This window comes from Theobroma cacao, chromosome 3 (genome assembly GCF_053813885.1).
Source record: "Theobroma cacao isolate CCN51 chromosome 3, ASM5381388v1, whole genome shotgun sequence".
Taxonomy (NCBI): Eukaryota; Viridiplantae; Streptophyta; class Magnoliopsida; order Malvales; family Malvaceae; genus Theobroma; species Theobroma cacao.
Window position 1 is genome coordinate 625,213 of NC_142641.1, and position 19,304 is coordinate 644,516.

The 19,304-nt window shown below is 30.8% G+C and overlaps 2 protein-coding genes across 3 annotated transcripts; both read right to left on the reverse strand.

Annotated features, from left to right (window-relative positions):
• Window positions 1-4,101: 4,101 nt before the first annotated feature.
• Window positions 4,102-7,051, reverse strand: LOC18603886 (phosphopantetheine adenylyltransferase). 2 transcript variants are annotated; one of them, XM_018117946.2, is made up of 8 exons: window positions 6,923-7,051; window positions 6,771-6,818; window positions 6,243-6,363; window positions 6,076-6,147; window positions 5,662-5,721; window positions 5,121-5,215; window positions 4,703-4,772; window positions 4,102-4,569 (listed from the first exon to the last, which is right to left on the reverse strand). In XM_018117946.2, the coding sequence occupies exons 3-8, from the start codon at window positions 6,360-6,362 to the stop codon at window positions 4,462-4,464; spliced, it is 525 nt and encodes a 174-aa protein (XP_017973435.1). In that variant the 5' UTR covers window position 6,363; window positions 6,771-6,818; window positions 6,923-7,051; the 3' UTR covers window positions 4,102-4,461. The 2 variants fall into 2 exon arrangements, with proteins under 2 accessions (XP_017973435.1, XP_017973436.1); XM_018117947.2 differs by having other exon boundaries at window positions 6,771-6,813; window positions 6,923-7,032.
• Window positions 7,052-10,256: 3,205 nt separating this feature from the next.
• On the reverse strand, window positions 10,257-12,765 carry LOC18603887 (transcription factor bHLH162-like). Its single transcript, XM_018116943.2, has 3 exons — window positions 12,264-12,765; window positions 10,808-11,146; window positions 10,257-10,701 (listed from the first exon to the last, which is right to left on the reverse strand). Exons 1-3 carry the CDS (start codon window positions 12,396-12,398, stop codon window positions 10,627-10,629), a joined length of 549 nt encoding a protein of 182 aa, XP_017972432.1. The 5' UTR covers window positions 12,399-12,765; the 3' UTR covers window positions 10,257-10,626.
• Window positions 12,766-19,304: the final 6,539 nt, after the last annotated feature.

Genomic DNA, 19,304 nt, shown 5'->3' on the forward strand with positions numbered 1-19,304 from the left:
AAGGTTAATAATATACAAAAAAGCACTCGAGCATTTAGCTCATTGATTAGCGTATAATCTTTTTACTTAAAGAGTAGAATTTAAATCCTCCTCCTTCAATTATAAAAAAAAATAATATAAAAAAAGGACTCATTTTTTTGCTACCCTTTTTGCATGAGACACTTTTATTTGTGATCAATATCAACTTTTATTTTTTTATATATTTAAATTTTTAATTTTGAAGTTAAAAATATAAAAAAATTCAAATAATTAAACTTTTAATTTGAAGGTCACATTTTTTAAACTTAAGTAAAACATTTGATGATTAGACGAATTCATATATTATAAGACAGTGATAAATTCATAACTTTAAAATCTCTTCTAAAAAGGTAAAAATGAAAAATTCACCAAATTGCAATGATTATGAAGTTAACCAACTGCCAAATTTATTCTTTATATAAATAATTTAATCTATAGTATCATAAACTATTTATTAAAAATAATGAAAAATAAAATTTTCACCTGACAGTTAAAATTTGCGATTTTAATTAATTAACATTCCGTTCCAAAAGAAATCATAGTTAATTATAGTCATGTGTCTCGAGAAATAATAATATTTTCATAAAATTTTGAAAATTTTTCTATCAAATTTTGAGGATTTTTCTATCAAATTTTGAGGATCTAAAAGGAATATTTTGGATATTCTAATTGTTACCTCCACTAAGGTAAAAGGAAATTAATTTACACAAATCTGATATAATGATTGCGTTTGCAAGCAAATTAATATTATTTTAAGCAAAAGTTTAGATATTATTCAAAATTGACATAATAAGCGATAATAGAATTGAAAATTTGTGAATGATTATTGTTATTTATATAATTTAAAAAAAATTATCAAAATTATATTTTTAATTTATCGTTTTATTTTTCGTATATCGGTTTCCTTCCTTTTTTTTATTTTCCATCTTTTCTTAAAAATTTCATGAATGAATAGATTGTGATTTGGTTAAACAATAAATGGATTTTAATCCAATAAAGTGAAAAAGTTGAACTTCAATCAATTTTTAACTTCACCAAAGCTTTAAATCTACTTTATTGAGTAGGTTACCAGGATTAAATTTTGTGGCAAATTATTCTCTTTTAAGTGATGACATGTCAAAATTTAATAGAATAAGAAAATACTTAAAGGTTAATAATATAGAAAAAAACACTCGAACATTTAGTTCATTGATTAGTATATAATCCTCTTGCTTAAAGAGTAGAGTTTGAATTCTTCTCTTTTAATTATAAAAAAAAATATATAGAAAAAAGACTCATTTTTTTGCTACCTTTTTGCATGAGACACTTTTATTTGTGATCAATATCAACTTTTATTTTTTTTATATTTAAATTTTTAATTTTGAAGTTAAAAATATAAAAAAATTCAAATAATTAAACTTTTAATTTGAAGGTCACATTTTTGAAACTTAAGTAAAACATTTGATGATTAGACGAATTCATATATTATAAGACAGTGATAAATTCATAACTTTAAAATCTCTTCTAAAAAGGTAAAAATGAAAAATTCACCAAATTACAATGATTATGAAGTTAACCAACTGCCAAATTTATTCTTTATATAAATAATTTAATCTATAGTATCATAAACTATTTATTAAAAATAATGAAAAATAAAATTTTCACTCGACAGTTAAAATTTGCGATTTTAATTAATGAACATTCCGTTCCAAAAAAAATCATAGTTAATTATAGTCGTGTGTCTCGAGAAATAATAATATTTTCATAAAATTTTGAAAATTTTTCTATCAAATTTTGAGGATTTTTCTATCAAATTTTGAGGATCTAAAAGGAATATTTTGGATATTCTAATTGTTACCTCCACTAAGGTAAAAGGAAACACATCATTCCTAATGTTGGATAGGATTTGAAGATTCAACCAATCAATCTCCTCTAAATCTGTCTGTCTGTCCACACATAATTTACTCTTCAATCCCAACTTCTTTTAGATTCAAAAGATTTTATTTTAAAGGTTATCGCTTGATCTGCCCATTTAGATTCAAAGGATTAAATTTATTTTGCCGACTCGCTGACAGATAAATAAAAATAATAAAAATAATTAAATTTGTGGTCCAAAAATAAATAAACAAATACATTATATTTATAGCTTGGTGGGTCTCAATGTTCAAATTTTACATTGTAATCTCGAATTGGGACCATCTGGAAAATTAGTTGGCCAGAAAATCTCTGCATGCCCACCGACCATGTTTTTGCCACATGCATTCAACATTTTCTTTATTAATTCTTTTTCTTTTCTACACCATCGATTTATTTAATCTAAACTTTAATTTTACAAATACTTCTCTTTTAATTCCTTCCACATAAAGCTAAGGACTACACGTTCACATATACACCACAAGCACTATTGATCATATTTTGGAACATTTAATTAAAAAAAAATAAGATAAGATCATTATAGATTACTCGGCTCTTGAATTAAGATGTACCACGTCATAATTCTGTTATAATTTTATAAAAATCGTGCATTCGATATTATCGTAAAAAAAAGACCATTCATAAAATTAGTCAACACTTTCACATATAAACACCACAAGCAATATTGATAGTACTTTGGAGCACTTTAAAGAAAATTTAGATAAGATAACTATATATTACTCGGTTCTTGAATTAAGATGAGTCACGTCATAACACATTCACACATACACCACAAACAATATTGATAGTACTTTGGAGCATTTAATTTTTTTTAAAAAAAATAGGATAAGATAGCTATAGATTATTCGGTTCTAGAATTAAGATGAGTCACGTCATAATTCCGTCATAATTTCATAAAAATCATACACTTGATATTAATGTCAAAAAAAGAATGTATATCCATAAAATTTGATTAATTTTTTAATGGACATACTTATCAGCTTCCTCTATCTTCATTACTTTATTTAATTAATAAGTCCATAAATTGCTTACAAAATATTTAATTCAAAGATTATTCTTTCTTTAATCAAAGATCAATATTCAAAGTTTGAATCTTTCCACACTACTTCATTAGTTTTTTTTTTTTAATTTTTTTATTATTAGGGTTACATTATCATAAGTAGTTTTCTTCTTTGCTCTTCTCATGGGGTTGACTCCAATTACTTAATGGAGCAAATTTATTAAACGGAATTTTTGGCTTTATTTTATCATTGAAATCATAATCATCAAGTCATGTTACCCACATCAATATTTTGGTATAATTAAGGTCAAAGATTCCTTTAATTTTGTTTTTTAAGTAAAACCCTCATTAAGCTACCAAAGGAGTTCAATTCTCTTTGGGGCCCCAAATAATTTTTTTATAGCAAACAATGCACAATTAATGTGATAGAAATAAATAATAAAGATTAAGAAATCTTATGCTATTTTTAACTAATCACAACTTTGAAAATAGATAAAAAAAAATAAATTAAAAACATAAAATATTCTAATTCTAATAGTGTGCCGAAAATCCCTAAAAGTCTCACCTTCATAAGTTTTCTCAAATTTTATGTTAAGTTTATGTTATACATTGATTAAAAACTTTTTAAACTTCATCAATGGGTTTATATGATTGTCACTTATTCATTTAATTAGTAATTAAATAACTGATTGTTAATTAAATTTTTTAGTTTAACATAACGAAAATAATATTATAATTGGATTTGATTTCGGATAAGTTAAGTCGGGTTTTTGAGGTCGAAACAGATTTTGCCACCTATAAAACGAAGGGGATGATATAATTAAGTCAAAAACGTCTAAATGAAGAAAAGATTAAATTACATTAAATAATACTAAGTGGAGAAAATGAAGAAAAGTTTTGTTTTCTGCCTTGTCAGCTTCTTACTGATCTAAGGATAATTATAATTTATACAAGTTAAGTATGATCATTAGTTTTATATAGTCATTTTCCAGTTGACATCTACCAGATTAGACTGTCAGCATTTGGGAAAGGCCCGTCTTAAGGTGGCTCCCTCACTACAATGTCTTTTAATTACTTTTTTTCTACTAATTAAGTTGTACTAAAAATAAATATTATGTTATGCTTCAATCATTGACATCGTCCAATCTCACTTATTCTTGACCAGTTCATGCTTTAAATCTATAGATAATCATGAATAATGATGTCTTTGAGAAATTTGGTCTAGGAAACAGGTGGCAATCCTCTCCCCCAAACTTGGAACAAGTTCCCCCCTGTGGGTACAAAGTTTGCTAGTTCTAGAGACTTCATAATTATGAAAGAAAATAACAACACATTGCAGAATGTACAGAACTCACAGATATTGCATAGGGTAGTTCTTTGAAGAGGAAAGCTGAACGCTTTTATTGTATGGAAATTCTGGGTATATCCATGAAGCTGCAGTGATTCGAAGACTGTGTCTTCTGTACACTGTGCTATAACCTTCAAAAACGGTTTCCTAGCCATCCCAACATTGGGTTTCCATTGTCAGCTTACCCAGACTGTTGATTTTTGGCCTTCTCAGCCTCAAGCTTCCTTAATGTTGTTGAGCTCAGCTTGCCTTGGCTAGACTCTTCAGAAACTAGATCTACAACTTCAATCTGCAGAAACTCCATGATGTTATAGCCAATTCCTTGTGATTATTTTCAAACAAGTCCGAAGAAACTTGCTTCAACTTCAGAACTAATATCGAAAAAATATATACATCACATGAATAAAACCAGAAATTCTAACCTTCAGTTGTGAAAGGCCTCTGTCAGCTCGCTTTTTATTGACTGATATTCCACCTGGTACTGTCTCTTTGCTGCAGAAAATTAAAACCAGTCAAGTCTGCGGTTCCTTAGGTGATGAAAACAGTACCATACCCCTTGGAGTTTCAGCTTGCATTAACATAGCCAGATCATTCTTTCAGTAGACTATGGAAAGTGGGAAAAACCCAGAAAGGAAAAGTAAAATTGCAAGAATCAGCAAAGCACTAAGTGAAAATACGTCCCTCTCACAAGACACGCATTAAAGGCTCCAAAGGCCTGCTAACAGATCAAACATCATACAGCTAAATCTAAAACTACTTTATATTTAAACAACTTCAAAAGAAAAAAACACTCGGTACCCTTATCTTACAAGACTAGAAACATGATACTCAATAACAAACCTGACAACAATGGCATCCAATTTCTCATCAACAATTGAAGGGCCATAAGGATCTGTAATTGGTTCAACTTGCACAACCAGCTCAGGTTTGATTGACTGCAGGAAGACAAACAAATTGAAGACTATGCAAAGACAACTAAAAGATTTTCATCAGACATTTTGCAAAAGACCTCATGTTTGTTTATGTGATACATTGCAACTGATGTTGCAAGAGTGATGGTCCATGTGTTACTCCTTTCACTCTTAACTCTTACTATAATAGATATAAAATTTTAGACAGAAGGCAATTGCAGTGTCATCAAGCTGACACTCAGACACAATGAGGTAAGCTAAGGAACACATGAACCACTTAATAGCTTCCATCTCAGCTACATCAATAAACCTTTATGCAGCCTCACAACAAGCTGGCATAGAAAACCTAACTTCAGTCGAGTTAGAAAACTATCCCAGTATGATCACAGAAACAAAATGCAATAACCAAATAAGCACATGTTTCTAATTGAGCATGCAAGACAAACACAACACATTCCTTCATTAATTACCTTTATGTAACTTTCAACATTACGCATCCTTTCCTCAATGGGCTGTATTAAATCGGAGAACTACACAAACAAAGGAAAAAATATTATGCAATTTTGTTCTGCAGCCTGAAATGAAAATAAAGCATAAGATTTTGGTTATATCAAATGGCAACCTTTATCTCATGCAAAAATAGAATACATGCATCGAAGATCAATGCCTCAGCTGGAGTAGCATCACAGATACAGTCTAGAGCAGGAATTTTTATATAAACCGCGACAGATTTAAGATGTAAACTGTGATTTATTGTACCACAATTTTATGTTCAGTTAAGCTACATGAAAGGACAACTACCACATACTATGATACCAGTTCACATTACTATCACTATTAGGTTATTAAATATCTTGACATAAAACAATCAACATGTTGTTCACCTGTTTGTTTGTTAACATAGGGCCATCGCAGACTCCAACCACAATCCGATCCATTGCCAGCTCAGCTGATGACTATTGACAATGCAACACTTGTTTAGAACTCTTATGTGTTTATATGAAAGATTCAAAATAAAAACAGAACCACTAGAGAAATAGAAAACGCCTACTCTAAGGAAGAGGCGATGACCATCATGTAAGCGATCAAAGGTACCACCAAGAACTACAGCTCCATATGAATTTGGCGGAGAAATCTTCCAATTCACAACTGATTCCTCCAAAATTGCCATCCTAAAAAGAATACAAAAATGAGAAAACAAAGGGAGAGAACTTTCAATTTGGAGGATGCAAGATTAAATGTAGCATACCATCATCTTTAACATATACCCTTTTTGGCATAGCTTTGACAAAATGAAGGTTAGGATGATACCCTTCACCCTACCACATAGCATATTAGCTCCAAATTTTCAAGGAAAATGCAATCTTTTAGGGGTACAATAGGAAACATTATGACAACAAATCTTATAGCACAGGATTAAATAATCTTTTTCAGAGCAATGAGATTCAGTTCTGAAGAGTACAACTTGTATTTTGTTAACTAAAATTGCTTCCTTCCACATTACAAGGCAAAAATAAATATCACAAGCTAGTCATGCTAAAATATATGGAAAAAAGATATAAAAGAGAAAAAAAAATACCTTTTTTCTTGATTTTTAGCTATTAGCCTGCCCGATCAGATACCTGCACTGGAAAAGAATGCAAATTTGTTAAATTTTTCTCTCCATCCAAACAGAAACATGAGAAAAATGAAATTTTGAAAAATGAGAGAGAGAGAGAGAGAGAGAGAAACCGTGGCATATTCTGTGCTTGGCTGCTGGGAAAGTGAGGGAAGGTGGAAATTGTCGAAAGATGAAGACCAGAGAGAGTGACTCAGCGAGTGAAGCGTTTGACAGAAGCACACGTGCTAAAGACATAACCACACGTGTCACCAGTATGGTTTTCTATGTTTGGACCCCTAGTTACCGTCCACTGCCAAGCCCCGACCCACTCGATGGCCCCATACCACTTGGTCTCCCCCATGGGGTCCTGGAAAATTAATGTCAATGGGTCGGCCTTAGGGAAGTCGAGTCCTACAACAGTAGATGGTGTCTTACGAGATCATTCAAAACATACAGAAGGAGTATTTTCCAAATCTATAAGAGTTGAGGATTCAACTTCGACCATTAAAGAAGATATATCTTTCTTTTATCTCCTCATCTTGGATAAATTCTTTCATTTATCACAGAAAGTGATTCCAAGAAATGCAATTCCATGGGTCGCCAACAAACATTGTGTTCTTCAGAGAACGAAATTCATCTACAACCTCGTTAAAAGTTATAAGATTAAAGTCCACGAAATTTTCAAAGCACGGCTCTTTCTGATTATTTGCTAACAAAATAAATAAGTTAAGCATGCAGATATATATATAATTCTGTAATGGGATTCTTATTTAAAATATGTTAAATATTCTCTTCTAAGATATTATTTAAATATCCCAATTCTTCCGAATTAGCTGAAATCATCTTGGCATTGACTTTTCCCTTTGGTACTTTGAGAGAAATTGTTTTATTTTTGACATGTGCAATACCTGGAGACTGAAGGGACGTTGCTGGTCCAGGAGGTTGAGCTTGATTCCTTGAGTGTCAAGAACCTATCAATTTTCCTGCCAAAAATATCCTAATTAAGTTCAAAGGTGCAAGCAACTGAGCCTTTAAAGTTGAGTTTTTCAGCCGCCTCCATGATTTTGACAGGGAAAAAGTGTTAGATTAATTTTCTTGAAAAATCAAAGTTTGGATTTACATTATTTATATTTTGTATTTTATCAAAATACTCTTGACAAAGAGATAATATTAAAGTGGGTTAGATTCTGATATTAAAAATGAGTTTAAAAGTGTAGTCACGTGTAGAAAATCATAAATCTTATTATGTGTGGGATTAAGGATTCACTATATATATAACTAGGTCCCGTCTCTTGATCTTAATGCATTGAATCCCAACTGTTATTTTGATCAATATTATTTCCGCTCTTAAATCATGTATAAAGAATTATGGTAGATTCTTAATTAATATAAATTAATTATACATAAAATTTAACAAAAGAAACCTTCCCTTGATACTAATGATTTTTATAATTTCGTAAAAAAAAAAAAAGAAATGAAAGTGGAAAATATTTAACATAGAAGTTATATACTTGATTAAATAGAATATAAGATTAAATACATTTAAATGTTTTCTTAAAGTTATCTTACGAGAAATAATGTAATGCATGAAAATTATATGCATGCTTAATTTTATTTTTTAATTAGGTATAATTTTTATAAGGATTTCTAATCAGATAACTACACTTATTATTAAATAGAATACTCAACTACTTATTTAATATTTTATCTTATATTCCATTCTATTAATTACATACAAAAGTAATAATCTCTTGTAAAACTTAGTTGGTTATATCAACAATAATACAATTAATACAAAAAATAAATTTAGTTAACATTAATATTTCTTAATAAAGTGCAGATAAAATTTTTTAATAATAAATTAAAAGGTAGGTTTAGGATTTACGCGTCTTTGGTTCGATCATCCAATCGAAAACGAACATAATTATATTTAAAATTTGAGGGATAAAGGGTTGTTTAAGAATTTTATGATTGTAGAAGAGAAATTCTTTATGAATGCTTGACCATCACCAAATGAAATGAGTCCAATTTCTTTCTTTCTTTATTCCAAGTTGCTAGCTTCTTGGAATTAACTTAGTAATGAAGAAGAAAGCATATCCGCACGTGTAATATATTATTATATTATATTATATATTATTTAGTAATGAAGAAGAAAGCATATCCGCACGTGTAATATATTATTATATTATATTATATATTATATATTATATATTACATATCCATGACCATGAAGAAGCAAACGTAGGTACGATGATTTTGCTCAACAAACTCTGACAAGTTCAACGTACATTTTAAAGTCATGCTGTTTTCTTGGTTAATCTTTATTATTTTAATAAAAATTTACCGCGTTATGCTCATTTTTTAAAATTAAAAAAAAAAAAAAGAATTCGACCTCTTCTCAATCTAAAACAATGAACTTTAATTTTTATTTCGATCATCTTACTTTCGTCGCAGGCTTAATTATTATTATTATATAATTCTTTTACTATATTTATGAATGTTAAAAATTAGTGAAGGTAGCTCGAGGATGCTTCTTCTCACTGATGCAGCAAATGGGGTAGGTTTTATTTTGATTTATATTCTTTAGTAAGATTCTTTGTACTTATCTTTTATTAATATTATAACCCTTTTGGCCTACTCAATAAAATATTAAGATTAGTGAAGGTAGATAGAGTTATAGATTCTTTGAACAAAGACATTGGTTTGAGTTTGCGAGTGGGGATAGATGGCCCTCAAGTGACTTTCTTAAGCAAGTGTTTTCAAATTACTCATAATTAATTGTTCGAAGTCAATGAGTCAATTACAATTTAAGTCAAGCAAGATTTGGATTTTATAATATAACTAATCCTTTTTCAATGTGTACCAAAAGAATAATCTATATGTTTTCAAATATATGGGAAATCTTTCACATGGTTCGTGCAACCAATGAGTTGGCTAATAAGATTTTCAAATTTAATAACTAACAAATAGAAGATTTGGAAAATCTATTTTGATATCATTTATCACGAATTTATGTTTTTAATTTAAAAAATATGTTTATTAGATAAATGAAGACTTTTATTTATAAACCGAAAACTCATTCATTTTTTGATGAGATAAAATTTGTGACATTTTTATGTATTTATCATTAGAAATTAAATCTCCAAATTTAACTTTTAAAAAATTAATAATCTCCAAATTTCTACATACATTTCATCATATAAATTAAATCTTCTTTAATGCTATCTTTTCATTGAAAATTTTACAATGTTCAGTAAGGTCAATTCATACCACTTAACTTTTAAAAAATTAATAATTTATATAATATAGTAATAAAAATTATAAATTTAATGTTTTTCTTATATCGATGCCCTTTTTTTTCAAACAAAGTTTAATATAAATCATTGCATAATAATAATAATAATAATAAATTAGAAGTAAGATGAAAAGGGGATTATCATCATTTATATTAAAACAGACATTAAATTATCAAGAAACTATAGCTACTAATATGATTTACTAATTTTAATTCCTGTGCATGGAAAACCATAGCCTGGCAGGCCAAAAATACAAACAAAGAGTAAAAGAAAAACCCATTGGCGGGATTGGGAAGTTTACATCCAGCTTGGAAATGGCCATATCCTTTAATTTTTTTTGCTGAATATTGCTGCTTTCTACTCTCTTGGCTCTTCTCCTTAATTAGCAATTGAAATTCTTGTACTTGCCCTGGATACATAACTCTTAATCTATAGAGGTGCTATATATATTCTAGTGGCTACATATCTATATTTTCTTTATCAAGCAGGTGTCTTCATGCTTGATGATCGATCCAGTTGCTTCTTAAACCCCATCTTCATCAGTAATAGCTAATCAGTTCTTGCAATCTTTGAAAAACCGTTGAAGTATCTACACCAACTCTTGAAATTTTAACCTGAAATTAATTTGAACATTTGATTTAGTGATTAGTGTATGAGTTTTCTGTCTGTCGCCTTTTTCAAATTAGAAAAGAAAAGAAAAGAGTAGAATTTGATACTCACCTGAGCATGAAGATTGTGGAAAATCTTACCTCCCACAGTGGAAAAGCTAGCGCTCACAACTTCAGCTCCTTCTTGCTCAAGAATGCCAATAACTTCATATAACATGAAGTTTTTATTCAACCCACTTATCAAAATCACTTCTATGCTAGAACCCAAGTCTCTTATTTCAACCACAGGCAAACCTAAACCACCTGATGCATTGTTATTCATGATGTTGCTGCTTGCTTCAACTGACTTCATCATTTGTTCTTTGATCACCTTCAATTTCTCTATCCTTTCTCTCAGATGCTTTATATAGGCAACTGCAAGATCAAGCTGATCTGTTTGCGATACAATTTCCTGAAAATCCCAAATTATAAGAACTAAAATGTTAGTATGTATACATATAGCACCATATGCTTTTAGATAATAATCAAAAAATTAATTTAAGTTTGAGATAATATACTTTTATTCAGATAAAATAATAAAGTTACATGTTTCGTCAACCTGTCAACGAGACGAGTTAATTTTCATTAAAATGTGATCAAAAGTCAACTCAGAGATTTTAATGATGATGATGAATATTGAAAATAAATCAAGAGAAAACATATTTTGAAGAAAAAATCTATGAGTACGACGATAACAATTTATCTTTTATTTTGTCTCTTTCTTAATAAAAACTTCAAAAAGAGTTGCCATGGCAGGACTACGAATACCCAGAAAGGACATAAATGAAATAATTACTTGATAGCGCAAGGACCTTGGAAGGGTGTCCATAGTGTTATCAAACATCGGTTTTAATTTGTGCATAAAAACAGCCATTCCCTGGTATGGATAACATTGCTATTATTTCCTTATGGTAATGGCCACGAATACCCACAAAAGGATGTAAATGAAATAATTACTTGATAGCGAAGGATCTTGGAAGAAAAGGGTGTCCATAATGTTATCAAACATTGGTTTTTGTTCATAAAAAGGGCCATTCCCTGGTATGGATAAGATTGCGATATTTTCCTTATGCTCATCTCCCACTTCTATGGTTTTATAGTTAAGGGAGTGGCTAGCTAGCACCTCAAAGAAAGTGAAGTGGTAGCAAAAGGAAAAAACATCATGAAATGATGGAGATAAGGATGGATGTTGGGAATTGATGAAAAGATTGAGAGATTTTCGACATTAACATGCATAGGCTGACTAGTAAAAACATCAATCAAGTACCATGGGGAGGATTGAGAATTAATGATTGGAAAGGTTTTTCTCCAATCATTCGGGAGAGAGAGAGAGAGAGAAATAATTAGCCAAATTATATTGTCTTCAATGATCATTCCCAATAATATATATGCTTCGGGAATGCTCAAAGCTCCAAGCTCTTGAGCAAAAAGTTCCAGAAACCAACCCAGAAATCGGTGAGGTACTCCTGAGAAAGAAAGAAGGAAGGAAGGGAGAGAATTAACAACTCTATATATATACATATATATACCTTGGAGGGTTTGAAGCGCTGCTGAGGAACAAGAGAGGCAAGCTTAAAGCACAAAGCTTTCATGTGAATTCTGCGGTTCCTCTCGATGGTTTTCCTATCAGGTTTCGAAGCCTCACCTCCGCCGCTCTTCTTCATCTCTCTGGCTAGCTATCTTACCCCACCTTCCTCGTTCTCCCCAGCCACACAAACAAATGCAAACCCAAATATTCTTTTGGGAGAATTCCCTATAAAATTATAGATAGACTGACGGAGAAATATGCATAACACGTATTAGAACCAGACACAAGCCAAAGACTGGTGATGTTTTTTTTGGGGATCAAAGGCCTTTTGAGGTAAAGATGTAGAGCTCCTATTTATACTACTACCAATACCCATCAATCCCCTTAGCTGTAAGAACGGACAAGACACAAATACGAGTAGGAAGGAAATCTCCCAGAAAAGGTCCGGGGGATCGGGGCCTCTCTCTGGTCAGTTTCTACATGTTATCAAAGCAGTGAGGAGCCCACTTCATGGATTACTGGTTCTTTTCTTTATCTTCTTTATAATGCAAAAATAAATCCTCTGTTTCTAATGTTAGTTTTCTGATTGTGAACGCAAACAAAAGCTTCCCTGTCTTAATAGGCGGGCTACTCTTCCCTAGGTTGACCCTTGACCTTTTGACTGCTCTGCTCTCTGCGGCTCTACTGATTGGCTGAGCCTCCCCCCTTCTCCCTTCGATGCCTCACTCCAATTTCCTTGTACCCGCGCCCTCACCGACCAGCTTCTCTTTAGCTTTCCTTGTTATAATTTACTTGGTAAATGTAATTAATGCTCTATTTTCATCAAAGTCAAAGAGCAACAAACATTTAAAAACGAGAACGGAAGGGGTAAAAGATTAATTATATTTCCTATTCTCGTCAAAATTTTATTAAGTCCATTCTTTGATTTTATTATGCATAATCTTACTCTGTCATGATCATTGAATTTCATGCATGGACAGGTTACTTTCTTGCTGTACATATGGGGCCTTTTACTCTTTGTTCCAATAAATTATGGTTTTCTTTCTTTCATATTTCCAACTTGTTTGTCGGATTGACCATGTAATTAATTTCACTATTTGATAATCAATTGACTAAAAGGAAAAAAAAAATTGCGTTGGCCATAGTACTATAACAAATATAAAACACTGAATTTATTAGCCTTTCAAAAGATAATACTTTTGACAATTTGAACTTGCATTTGAAGCAATAAATTGTTAACATCAATTAGGGGTTTTTCCTACTATAAATTCTTAAAGTCGTGTTAAAGTTGTGTGCATGCGGTGTGGAATATGACTACGATAAAAGTACTTTTATCTGAATTTAATATAACTCTTACTCCATTTGAGCTTCTTTTGAATTATATCAGCCCGAACGAGGGGTTAGAAGAATTAAAACCAAATAAAGAATAAAGAATTGAAACCAATAATACTGCTAGCTAGGTGTTATTTGTCAAATCTTGAAATTCTTGTTTAATTCATTAAAATAATATATTCAATCTATATAAAATGGATTCAATTCTTGATTCATAAAATTAGTATCTCAATCCATGATGATTTAAATCCCAAATAATTTGGAACACTATGGGTCAAAGGGTTGTACCATTTTGCAGTTTTGATCTTTATGCATGGTAAATCCAATTCATAAATTGGTGCATGAAATATGTGCTGGTCATGGAAACAATTAAGACTCGCCATGTGATTTCACAAGAAAATTATATTATAACATATAAACTGTTCCTAACTTCAGAGTAGGTATCTATATAATTGTACATGGTATAGACTAAACCGATAAGATTACGATAATTATTTATTAACATAGATATTTAAATTTTTTTTATAATTTTGTGGTGCTCCGCAATACGTAAGTATCGAAGATAACTTCAATTTCCTGTTTACATAAAAACAATGGCTCTTTAAAGGGAAAAAGAATCATCACTAGCACAACATATTCCATAATCGGAAATTTCTGACATGTTTATAACACAATTAAATTCATCTCTTACCATATACATGTATAATCCCAAATTTTGTTAATTTGAGGGACGCGTACGCTTTCATTGTTGGGGACCCTTTGACTAAGGTATATCCAAAAAGAATTGGGTTCATACATATTTCCTAACTAGGCAACATCAAAATACATGACTTCACATGTATGTGTCGACTCTTTCCACTTACTTGCCAATTGATTTCTAGTCTAAATGGGGATGAAAATTGTCAAGATCCGGAACTCCCCCATCGGGCTCGTGACAACCGCTGCGAGGCCTCGACAAACATTCTTCACCCCGAATGCCGATCGAAACCCCGCAAGGCTCTCATATCAGCTTTCGCACTTCCCCGGTGAGCAATAGTTATCAAATAATCAAAATACGAAGGATTACAAATTATTTCCAAATCATAACATAACATTTTTTTTTTTGGCTCACAGGGACATTTTCGTTATTTTTGTCGAAAACCTCGAAACTTGCTAAAAATGTAGTAGGTAAGCCGAAAATATATATTTAATAATTTAAAAAAAATTAAGTATCTAAAACGTTCATTTGAAGTGAAAATTTGACCATTTGAATATAATAAAAATATTCAATAAAATAAACTATTTTCTTGTAAAATAATTTTCATAAAACTATCGGTATATAATTCTTATAGCGTAAAAGATAATTATATTCATATATACTATAAAGCAAATAACCAAACCATAAAATTTCTTTTACAGTGACACGTGGGCCTACATCTATCCAAAATGCATCGGAAGCTAGAAACCTACAGCTTTTACCGATTCGAGTCCAAATAAAGGTCCTTGTCAAAGTCAGCTAACTATGGAATTCCGAGCCTGAAATGTGAGGAAATGAGGGTGGTGAGATTATAAAATCCCAGTGAGTAAACAGATACCATCTAAACTATCTAAAGTCGAGTAAATGGAGACAATTAAAATAATTCATCATACTGTAATTTCATTACTTTTCAACTCATTTCAACCAAATAAAATCAATCCATAAAAATCGAGTAATCAACTTGGCTTATGAATTTCTTAAAACTTTGGCTCGTGTCAAAACTCATACTCGGTGATACCTTACGCAAGGCATCTAACCGAGTCCGTCAAGGCTATTAAAATTTTGTATACACTTAAAATATATTTTAGTTTGAGAAAAATACAGCCGTTCCTTGGAGTTGGCTGAGTTCCCCTTCACGTGGTGGTTTGGCATGAAGTAAACCCTAAGCTTTACCCTAGGAGATACCCTACTCGCTTCTCCATTCGAGGTAATAATATAATGGAGTTTACCGTGCCCCCTCTAATAGGCTGATCCACGAAACCCCCTCTGCAGTAAATAATTAATATATAATCCACCAATCAATAAAATTCATTCTAGCATGACATGGCAATTTATCGCAACCTAGCCTCTCAAGGCTGAATACACAGTATAAATAATTTTAACACCAAAATCAGTTTAGCCATTCATGCTCATTTATTATCATAAGTCATTCAATTCAAAACCATAAATTTGCAACACAAACTAGCAGTCTCCAATTACTCTATTTTCAAAACCAATATTCGATTTTTCAGAAAATTTATAAAATCATTTTATAAAATTACAATTTCTCTTAAAACATAGCAATTTACCATTTAAACCCATTTTCTATGAAATCAAACAGTTGTATAAAATTACTCTAAATAATTAAGACGATAATAAGTTCACTCACTGTTCTAGGAGTCATGTACTCCTAATCCCAGTCTCCAAGCACAATCTCTATACTTTTACCAGTGTACTTTGCTCACCACCTAGCTTGTTTCCTTGATTTCTTCACTTTTTTTTTTGAATTTTCACCTAGGTTTTCTTGTTTTTCCCTTTGTTCTTCCTCTCTTTCTCTCTCTTCCTTGCTTGGCCCACCATATGAAGAAAATGGGCTGATTTTATGCCTTTTTAATAAGAAACAATAAAATAATAAAGATATGACACATGTCATTTTCTTATTGGTCTATTTTTAAAATTTTAAATTTTTAATCCTTTTTATCTCCACCACACAATTAGTCAATGGTAAAAAATGAGGATAAAGGAAGACCATGTGCTGGAAAAATGTCCTGGTGGTGGAAAATTACAATTTTGCCCATTTGGTGGCAAAATTACGATTTTACCCTTTTACTCCAAATTATACCGAAATTAAAATTTTTCACTTCTAAACCTCAAATCTTACTCCAATAAGTCAAATTATACTCCAATAAGTCAAATGGGGCAAAAAAATTTTTTTCTAAAATTTTCATTTTGTCCCCAAGTGACAAATGACCATTTTACCCCTAGATAGCGAAAATTTCGATTTGACTCTAAATTGATCCTCGAACTCTGAATCACCATATTAAACCATTCTGGGACTTTAAAATTCTTAATTTCACCGTAAATTTTCTATTTGATCTAGTTCGAGGCTTAAATCAACTTTATTGTACCTCTAGGTACAATATCGACTTTTGTAAATTTTTCGGGACTCTCCTAACATGCAAACATGCTATCCATCACATGTATGTCATGATAAATATTTTTATAGAGTCGGGCTTGTCATCTTCTCCCCCACTTGGATCAACCATATGATCCTTCTTCTTGATTGACTTCGACATCTGACTAAATATTAATATTTTAATATTATTTTATTTTAAAAATTTTTTCTTATCTCCTTGGTACCCAAAATACCTTATTATGCCTCACTTGACTTCCAAATCGCCTTTTATCTCACAAATTCTCCTCCGATAAAATTATTATTATTTTATTATTATTTTCTCACTTACGAAATATTTTATCTTAAACTACTCCTTTCGTCTTTTATCACTTCTAAATATTTTAATTGATCTCAATTTGCATTCGATCAACTTTATTTATCACCATATCAAAGTATGGGGTATTTCAAAAAATGTAAATCAATTTGAAGTCTAAAAGAAGTGTTAGTTACGGATTTTCATTGGCTTATATAGGGTTGTCTTTCAAACACATGCAATCTTAAACAAGCAATCACCTTGACAAATGGACGGGATAAAATAATGATTGAACGCGAAATTTTAAAAAAACAGACAAAATAACAGTCAAATTGATAAAGATAAAAGTATCTTTTAAAAAAAAAAGACAAGAGACTCTTAAACTTTTGATTTTAACATTATTATGTAATAATTTCTCCTTCATATATCTGTCTTGTTTAATACTTTAATTATGATCGATCATGTTTAATACTCATACACATATATAAATTAAATAAAATTCTTCCTACTTTTCCTAAAAAAAAGAAAAGAAAAAAACACACACGATAGAGATTTCTCCATCCTTCTATAATACCTATGTTAGGAGCTAATCTTTTACTAAAGTTGCTGAATGTTGTTAATATTTTCAACCATCAACAGAACCAAGACGGTGATAACCGTTATTTTTTAATTTTTTATATTTTTATAAATTATTGTTATTTATATAAAATTTAAAATATACAATATGATTACTCGTTAATCATTTTTCATATAAAATCTTAAATCTATGATTTTTTTAACTTTCGGTAGAAGAACTCTGTCCTACAGACTGTGATAGGTAGCTTAATGGCCGTATTTTTGTCGTAGGTGCAAGGTATTCCTGCGGCATGTGGTGTATAGAGAGTCTATGTGTCACATGAAACAAGACTCATTGGGCATGAATCCCGGTTTGAGTTAAAATTGTGCAGTGCTTTCGTTGCAAGACAAAATCCAATTGCTTGTCAAGAAACAAAAAGGACAAAGTTACGACAGAAGCAAATTTTCTGAAGTCAAACCGGCGGCTTGATGTTTGAGTGCAACATGATGCACGCACCATCTAGAATCCTTCGCTTGTCAATTTGTGCTTCAAAAGTTACATGATGACCAAAATATAATTATAAATTTAATAAATATTATTATTTATTATAAATTTAATTATAAATTATAAATTTAATAAAACAGTAGTTCAAGATTTTTCATCAATCTTGAAATAAACAATTTCAATATTTTCAAATTCAGTGCAAAATTGAAATAAGAGAAAGTGGAAAAAAAAGAAAGAAGAAAAAAGTGAAAAAAAAACTGCTAGGAAGAAAATGACTTTTGTATTTTTGTTGCTTCCATCCATTTTTGATTTGGTCAAATCTCATAAAAAATTATTGGAAAAGTCCTTGCCAGATGATTTTATTGATGAATAGCAAGACTTTGTGTCACCTCCTAATGATTTCGTAAAAAAAATATTTAAGATGTTGCTGGAAAATTATTTTTCACTAATTGTGGAGACCTTAGGAGATGACTATAATATTTTTTTCAATATGATATGTAATAATTTTTTTTTCAATATGACGTGTAATAACTTTTTTTTCAACATAACATATTGTCGTAACGTGTGGGTCCGAGAACTCGTCCGCTAGACGCGAATGTGAAAACTCACTAAAAAAAATTAAACTAAAATTAAGAGTCGCCACCAATCTTTTTTACTAGGTACGATTGGTCACCTATTGACTCGATTCTAATTGATGAAAACTTAAATTAATTTTAAGCCCACCGAAAAGAACCTTAAACTGGTCTACGATTTTCTAAATCTAAGCTCGGGAGTACGGTTACGCCCGGGAAAGGATTAGCACCTTCGAGACGCCCATTCCATGAACGGTACCATTCTTAGATTATCCTATTAGGCTTTAATTTTTAAATTAGCTATATTTTCTGAGTTATTATTCACTTATTTTTATCTCCTATTTGACGTAAAATGGAATGCAAATACGAGGCAAGATGCATGACGTGAAAAAAATACCGGACGAATAACTTTTTATCGAGGATATTTTCTCGAATCCGCCTATCATACTGGTGGGACTCAGGGTATTCTCTCACCTAGGGAATTATCCGAGAAATTCGCCTTCGCAAATTTGATGAATAATTCTCATCATCGGAGTTATCGTACGTTTTTCTTTAAAAATAATGTTTTCGTGCATAATGAACCTAATTCGGGCAAAAGTCTTTTATTAAATATGTCTCTCGAGCCCTCCCATCATACTGGTGGGACCCGGAGATA